Source organism: Nyctereutes procyonoides, unplaced genomic scaffold (genome assembly GCF_905146905.1).
Source record: "Nyctereutes procyonoides isolate TBG_1078 unplaced genomic scaffold, NYPRO_anot_genome, whole genome shotgun sequence".
NCBI classification, from domain to species: domain Eukaryota; kingdom Metazoa; phylum Chordata; class Mammalia; order Carnivora; family Canidae; genus Nyctereutes; species Nyctereutes procyonoides.
Genome location: NW_026575020.1, coordinates 27,710,712 through 27,718,844, shown reverse-complemented (window position 1 = coordinate 27,718,844; position 8,133 = coordinate 27,710,712). Strand labels below are relative to the sequence as shown.

The following is an 8,133-nucleotide window of genomic DNA, read 5'->3' as shown; positions in this document are numbered from 1 at the left end:
GGGAGTGGAGGTGGTGCAGGACAATGGAGATGGGACGGTCAACTTTGCGTGGGGATCCCCCAGGGGACCAAAGGCAGCGGGAACCGGGGAGGGGGGCAGCCTGGACAGGAGAGGACCGTCCTAGGGTACAGACAAGTTCCGAACTCCCACCCAGGGATCCCCGACATTTTCCAGGGGCCAGGCAAACGGCCCCCCGAAAGAGGTCTGTGAATCAGGAGAGCAGGCAAGAGGCACACCACGCCGAGACAGGGGTCCGGGGATCCGGGATGTGCACACAGCGCCTGGATGGAGGACACTTGGGGGCAGGCGAGCGAGGAATCAGAACACAAAGCCCGAGGCCGCCGGGGATGGCAGCGTTGTGCGGCAGAGGCAGCGGAGGCGGCGGGAGCGGAACGACCCACTCAGAGCACAGAGCTGAGGACCACAGAAGCAGGACGGCGCAGAACGGAGTGCAAGAGCCCAGCTGGCTGTGCGAGGGAGACCGGCATGCAGTCCGGGGGTACCGGAACATCGGCGGGGGAACCGAACCCAAGTAGGGTTCGGAGTGAGGCTTCGGAGTGAGGCTCTGGAGAGGCGTTCGGGCACTGCCCCCGGGGATTCCCAGACCGGCTGTGACTCCAGATTAAGGCGGTAGAAGAGAAGCCCAAGCCGCCGCTACCCCCGACCCCCCCAGCTCTCTTGTTTGTCTCCAAGTCCGGCCGGAACCGGCTTCTGCTCGCCGCGGGGCGGGCGGGTGGCTGCTGATTGGTGCATGCCTGTTTCCAGCCTCTGCTCGGCCAATCAGCGTGCGGCAGTGTTTTTATCTTGGGGTCGGAATAAAAGCGCTGGAATAAAAGGAGGCAGAAAAGGCGCCGGCCGGGCCCGATACACGCAGGTAGGAGAGGAGTGAGCTGGGTCTCGGGGAGCAGGGTCCTGTGCAGAGGTGCCGGGGGGCAGAAGGCGCACGAATCGGGGCGTAGGGAGAAGACGTGTGCCTATGAGAGGAAAGAGACCAATGAAGAGACGGCGGGGAAGAGATGACGAATAGAGAAGGCAGCTGGGAGGTGGCGGGACTGGAGTACGCCTCCATGGGAACCGACTGAATGCCGAGGAAACAGCCCAGGCCGGGGGTCGCGCAGGTGGCTCGCGCTGCCGGTTTGAACCGGCTTCGCCTCTCCCATGCGGGGTTCGCGTGGCCGCAGCGCCTAGCGACCTAGACAGCGGCCAATGGCGCTGCAGGTTCCAGCCGTCAGCCAATGAGCGGGCCGGGGGCGGGCCGATCCGGGCTCGGTGCGCGGATCTTGTGGTTGAAGAAATCGGCTACCGGGAAGGGTCTCGAGTGCGGGCGGGCACCCGTCGGGGTCCCAGGGAGTGGCAACCGTCGGGTACGGCCCTGCGCGGGTATCCGGACCTCCCCACCCGGTGTCACACCTACGGAGAGCCAGGACTAATTCCACATCCCTGAGCGTGCGGTGGTCCCTCCTGTTCCCGTGCCTCAGGTTACCTCCGGACGAGCCGAGGGAGAGGGGTCTCTGCTGGCCGGGGCCGCTGTCCCGCGGCTGACGGCGGACGCACGAGCCGGCCGCGGGCAGGGTGCGCAGGACCCTGGCCGGGCTGGGGCTTCCTTGGCCGCGCGCACCTACGGCCTGGGCCGCGGAGGGGTGACGAGCCCCGCGCGCTGCGGCGGGGGCCCGGCTTGGCCGCACGGGCTGGGCCAGGCCGGGTGCTGACGCCGAGGTCTGTGTGCAGGGTACTGCCGAGCGGAACCGGAGCCAGGCCGCCGCGCCACGCCGCGCCACGCCGCGCCATGGCGCCCACCCTGGCCACTGCCCATCGGCGCCGCTGGTGGATGGCCTGCACAGCCGTGTTGGAAAATCTCCTCTTCTCGGCAGTCCTCTTGGGCTGGGGCTCGCTGCTCATCATGCTCAAGTCGGAGGGCTTTTACTCGTACCTGTGTACCGAGTCAGGTGAGACGGGGGCTCGGGATGGTTCCAGGGACGGGAGCTTTGGGAGAGGGCAAAACGGCAGAGAAAACCCGGCAGCTGTACCACCTCGCTGCGCAGCACTTGCCGTTGAGCAGAAACCCCATCTGATTGATTCTCAGCCAGTTCTTTTGAGTACGTGTCATTGGTCCTGTTTTGTGGATGAGGAAACTGAGGCTCAGACAGATCTTCTGGCTTGCCCGAGGCCACACAGCTGAGGACTCCCGGTAGAGCCAGAACCACCAAAGTCCAGGGTGTTCCTCCCACCGCCTAGGAACGTTGCTGAACTCCTCTCCTACCAGTGGGTAGCACATCACTTCCTTTGCGCTGAATATGTTGCTCTCTGACTGTGAGAAAGAGGAACTCCTGACTCAGTAGCTGGGGTGCAGCAAGAGAGAGGAAGTAGCTTGGTTTCCACCCCATAGAAGATTCATTTAGAATCTAGATGGTTTTTTAGTCAGGCCATCGTGGAGTCTCATAGGGCATGTCAACTACTATTTCTTGTCAATTTTTGCCGCTTTATGATTTTCCAAAGGACATTTCCTCCCAATGGCCTTCTGTCTGCCTGCCATAATTGGGAGAGGCGAGAGGGTATTTAGGGAAATAACACTAGTTCTCTCCTCTCCCTTTGCCACACCATTGGTGTTGCTGAATGCAGGCTGAGGCTTCTTGTCTGTAAGATACCTAACCCCGCATGCCTGCCTTCACACCCCCTTGACCCCATTCCAGGATCTTCATTGCTGAAGGTCAGTAGATTAAACCAAACAGTAGGACCCAAGTGGCTCCCCACCTCTATTGTCTTACCCCTGTCCTAGGTAACCTTGATCAGAAGTGTTTCCCTCTACCCTCTGCTGTCCCCAGCAGTGGCTACCTAGTAGTTGAACTCCGTAATGTCTCTTCCCAGTGCCTTTGCCATCCAGCCGCCATGTGAGTCCCCTTAGAGGAAGATAGCTCAAGTTTGACCCTCTGAATCAATACTACTGGCATGCCTTTTCTTCCTTGCATTCTAAATTGGGGGGGAAGGGGACGCCTGGGTGGCTCAGTGGTTGAGCACCTGCCTTCAGCCCAGGGTGTGATCCTGGAGTCCTGGGATTGAGTCCCACATCAGACTCCCTGTATGGAACCTGCTTCTCTCTCTGCCTGTGTCTCTGCCTCTCTCTCTCTCTCTCTGTCTCTCATGAATAAATAAATAAAAATCTTAAAAAAATAAGTGGGGGGAAACAAAAGCTTTAGACCAGCTCCTGCTGCCTGTAGCCCCATGTAGAATCGTCCTTGTTTCTCCCTTTCCTGATAGTCCCAGGAGATTCCTGAGTGTTTCAGTCGCTAGGGAAGCTTTGCTGAACAGGTTAAGGGCAGGAGAAATGGAGGGGATGCAGAGGCCACCTGGGAGAGGGCAGGGAGTGTATCATTTATAACCTTTAGCCTTTAGCTACTCAGAAATATTTCCTAATAGCCTAAAGGGTTCTTGGCAGACCTTTCTGCACATCAGCAAGAAGTCTTGGGAGATGAGAGAGTCACTCAGACCTTGTTCCTTGAACGAGATTTCTGCTTTGCCTAAGAGATGTTAGCAGATTAATGACTCTGTAGAAGGAGCAGTTTGGGGTGTTTGGCTCCTCCTCTCTCCTTTTCAACCCTTTTAGATCATGACCCTTCCTGCCGCCTTCTTTGATGGATTCTTTTAGGCTGCACCCAGGGTTTTAAAAATCATCGTCCCCAGATGAAGCTTTTATTTTTATTTTTAATTAATTAATTAATTTTTAAAGATTTTATTTATTCACAAGAGACAGAGAGAGAGGCAGAGACACAGGCAGAGGGAGGAGCAGGCCCCCCGCAAGGAGCCCGAAGTGGGACTGATCCCAAATCACAGGATCAGGACCTGAGCCAAAGGCAGACGCGCTCAACCACTGAGCCACCCAGGCATCCCACCTGATGAAGCTTTTAGCATCTTGTCCAGACTGAGGGACTGTTGTGGTTGATTTGAGAGGGAGGCAGGGGGACCTACTATGGAAGGTCAGATTCTTGGGTTTTTCCCCTGAGATTGTCCACTGATTTAAGTTATGGCATTGGCAGCACTGGGGCTGGTCACTTTATTCCTGCCTCAACCTTGGCTTCTTCCTCCGTTTAAGTAGGAGGAGCCACAGAGATTGTGCCGACACAGTGCTGAGCTGGTGTTGAAGCCCATGAGAGGCTTGACCCGTCCCTTCTATAAACCAAAGTGAAGGTGAAGGGTCAGGTTGTAGGTTGAACATCAACTTCTTATCCGTGCCTTTGCTCCTGCCTGTGATTTTGTTTTTTCTGACTACCTGGCAAACCTGCTGACCCAGCATTCTTACCGGACAGCTCTGCCGATTCCACATAGCTTATCTCTCTGGCTTCCTTGCTCCTTGCTTCTTGGAGTCCAAGTAGCCTGCTGCCTCTTGGAGGCACGAGTCTCCTCTATGCCTTGCCTACTGGGAGTGCCTGAGGATTTAGGGTCAAGGTTTCTGCTTAGGCCTAATATTTTCAAACTTGGTGGATGGGTGAATTGCAGAGAAGCAGTTGGGCCGTTTGTGGAATTTATTGAATTAAACTTGATGAGCTGACTAGCTGGCTGGTCTGTAGCTGGTTGAGATGCAAATTCATCAGCTTTTTGTTGCTTGTAGGACCTTTGCTTTGGTTTGTTCTCTAAAGAAAATTGGCATGAACCTTTTGAAAGGTTCTCAGAGCTCCTCGGGACTCCAGCCAGAATTTGGCCATGGACACAGTGTTGGGTTCCAGCATGGTGAGGTGGGAGAAGGAAAGAGCCTGTTTCTCTGTTGCCTCTCAGCTCTTTTTGCCTTGCCCACCGGATGAGATTGATAAGGAGTGGTGCGGGGCATTTGGGCTTTGCCTCCCCAGCCCCCCTGGTGTAGATAGGAGGCTGACTGGCTTCCCAGCCCTGGAAGAATGGGGCTTTCCCAGAACTGTGTCCTTTTGGCCTCCGGATGACTGCTGTACCTACCCGCTCTTGACCTCTTTGTTCATTTTCTTGGTCTGACAGCCCGCTTGGACAGGGTCAGGTCAGGGGGCTGTTAATCTTCTCATGTTCAGTAAATGTTTATTGAGGGGTTGTGCTAGGGGTGCGGAGCAATCTTGGCCCTCGGGGAGTTTGTAGTCTGCCAGCATCAAACACACAGATCGTGTACATACAATTGGTCTGGACTCCAGCAGAGAGCAGGGTGCCAGGAAGGAGAACAACAGTGGGGATCTGGTTCAATGTAGATAGAAGGGCAGAAGTGTGGAGGGCAAAGAGGGGTGAGTCAGGAGAGGAGGGGGCGAGAAGAGGTGGGAAGTGGCCAGGGCCCACAGGGCCTAGGAGGCCACTTGGGGAAGTTGGATTTTATTCTCAAGGCAGGAAGAAGTGACAGAGGTAGAGGAGGGTGACAATCAGTTCACCTATTAAACTCTTAGGAAGGGATGTCTGGGTGGCTCAGCAGTTGAGCACCTGCCTTCGGCCCAGGGTGTGATCCTGGAGTCCCAGGATCGAGTCCCACATCTGGCTCCCTGCGTGGAGCCTGCTTCTCCCTCTGCCTCTCTCTCTCTCTCTCTCTCTCTTTTTTTTTTTAAGGTTTTATTTATTCATGAAAGACACAGAGAGAGAGAGAGAGAGAGAGAGCAGAGACACAGGCAGAGGGAGAAGCAGGCTCCATGCAGGGAGCCTGATATGGGACTCCATCCTGGGACTCCAGGATCACACCCTGGGCTGAAGGCAGGTGCTCAACTGCTGAGCCACCCAGGGATCCCCTCTCTGCCTGTGTCTCTGCCTCTCTCTCTCTCTGTCTCTCATGAATAAATAAATAAAATCTTTAAAATAAATAAATAAACAGACAAACAAACTCTTAGGAATTGTTAAGGTCTTTGCTGCATACTGGGCGTGGGGTGAGGGTGGGAGTTGTGGTCCCCACCTGAGGAAGTCACAGTCCCGCTCATCTGTGGTCACCAAGGCAGACCTGAGTTCTGTGCTCTTGACTGCTGCAGTCTCTGCCTGTGGTGGCAGGGGAGTTGTACCCCTCATGAAACAAAGCAGGAAGCTGGTCCCTTGGGCCCATAGAGGGCAGAGGGGGCTGCCATAGGGCAGGGAGGCAGAGCCATGCCTGGTCTCCAGCAGGTGGGCCGAGGCTGCAGATGTTGACAGGAGATAGTCCCGGCTGCTTGGAGGCTATCTTTTAGTGGTCTTCTCCTCACCCAAAGGCTGCTGGCTTTTGATGGCTTTTGAAAACCCACCCTTTTACTTGTATGGTTGTGAATGTGACTGTTTCCACTCCCTCTACTCTCCCTCTCCCCCCGGTTTATTTTGGATTGAAGAAAAAAAAAAAAACATTCCCTAGCAACGAGTAAGAAGGTCTGGTGCCTCACAATGTGTCACAGAGAGGAGCTGGCGCCCTCAGCACTTCCTACCAGCCCTACCTTTCTTCTTCCCATTTCATGACCCTATTTCCCTCCCCAACATCCGCTGGCCCCACCTGCCTTCGTGGTGTTGCATTAAGGTTCTGTCCGGCTTGGGTTGACTTTCAAGGAGGATGTTGAGGGCAGTCTCATTCCCACTGGATGTCATTAAGCGCTGCCTAGCACAACCCCTGACTCTGTGACAGCCTTGCGCTGTTTCCATTCCCTCAGCACGTTCTCTTGAAAGCCTCTAACCTAGGTAGTTCAGCATCTGCACGGCCTACAGGTTAAAAGCAGCCTGGATTCAAGTCCAGCTTCTCCATAATGTACTGTCTGTGAGATGTTGGGCAAACAGCTTGGCTGCTCCAAAGCTCCTGGTGTCCTGGTGTGGAGTGTGTGTGTTGGGGGTGAGAAAGCACTAAGTGACATGGATCGAATACCACGGAGTACAGTGGCCGGCACACACAGGCCCTCTGCAGCCACAGCTGGGGGCTAGGCCCTGGCCTACCCAGGAGGCCCTCCAACTAACTGTGTCCTGCCTTTTGTTTGCTGTGTCTGAGGCTGACCTCTCACCTACATCCCCCTGTTGGACTGAGATGCTGCTTCCTGTTGCCGGATAGACTAAGGATTTGGGAAAGAGACAGGAGATCCTGGGGCAGGGACCATCAGCAGGGAGGTCTGGGTGGCCTGCATCCTAGGTGGGTTGGGGAGGGACTCAGTAAGCAGTCGGGCAGAGAAGAGGGCTGCTCAGGAATTTGGAGGAGCCTCCAGGCCGGTGCCCCTTGCTCCCTTAAACATCACGTGGCCAGCTGTTCGGCTCCCTTTCCCTTTGTTTTTCTGGGGTGGAGGGAGCCCCCTCTTTGGCACAGAGATGTTAGGGGAGACTGAGCAGGGTCATAGCACCCCCTTTTGTCCCCTACTTTCACTGCACAGATTACATGTGAGTCTTCTGTGAGGAGGGCTGAACAGCACCAGCATTGTTCTTTCTTCCTGGCCCCGGCCCCAGCAGCCTCACAACGACTCACTCGGCACACTCTGGCGGTACCAATTCCTTGCCTGTCCTCTTGGTTCACCTTCCCCAGCTGAGCCGGGCCACGCCACACTGGCCGCCCACTGAGGAGGCATCCGTTTGATAAACAGGTGCAGGTGAAATACACAACAGGCTGCACCTGGATGAGGCCTGTGCTCTGGGCTGGGAGCAGAGGGATACCCCAGGGCTTGACACTTCCTGGTGCTTATCTGTTTGTGTCTCTCCTGGCCCACAGTGGCCCAGGTGGGAGCAGAGGGAGAGGAATAGCCTGGGTACGGCTGTGTTTGGGCATCTGCTGGGTCTGGGATCATTCATGTGAGCTGTTTACTGACAACACAGCTGGGCTCACTGAAGATTTGGTCCCCTCCATGGGCAAGGGACATTCTTGCACTGCTTCACTGGAAGACGAGAAAGGCCACTGAGACCCCTACCCCAGGCTTATCTGTTGCTGGACATCACTGCCTAGAGGCAGGAGGGCAGAGGGCTAAAGCAGGCCTGTTTTTGGCAGGGATTGGCAGGGATTGTTTTTAAAGGAGAGAAAGCTGGTGGCCCAGAGGGTAGGAGTCTCTGCTTCTGTGTTTAGTGGCTCTTTGGAATGAAGGACGGGAGACAGATACCCTTCCTTCCCTCCACTCCCGCCTCTCTCCTCATGAGCTCCCCTGTCTACTTACGTCTAAACAATTCAGGATGTTTCCACTGCCACCCCCAGTTACAGCAAATCAGAGAGACTGCCTTGAG

At 55.7% G+C, this 8,133-nt stretch overlaps 1 protein-coding gene across 6 annotated transcripts in view; it reads left to right on the top strand.

Annotated features, from left to right (window-relative positions):
• The window catches only part of SLC43A2 (solute carrier family 43 member 2), a 42,596-nt gene continuing 34,463 nt past the window's right edge, over positions 1-8,133 (top strand). Inside the window, exons 1-2 of one of the 6 annotated variants that reach the window (XM_055324145.1) lie at positions 1-874; positions 1,729-1,946. In XM_055324145.1, the coding sequence (XP_055180120.1) occupies positions 752-874; positions 1,729-1,946 (341 nt within the window). In that variant the 5' untranslated portion in view covers positions 1-751. The other 5 variants (XM_055324123.1, XM_055324155.1, XM_055324138.1 and 2 more) reach the window with 5 other exon arrangements.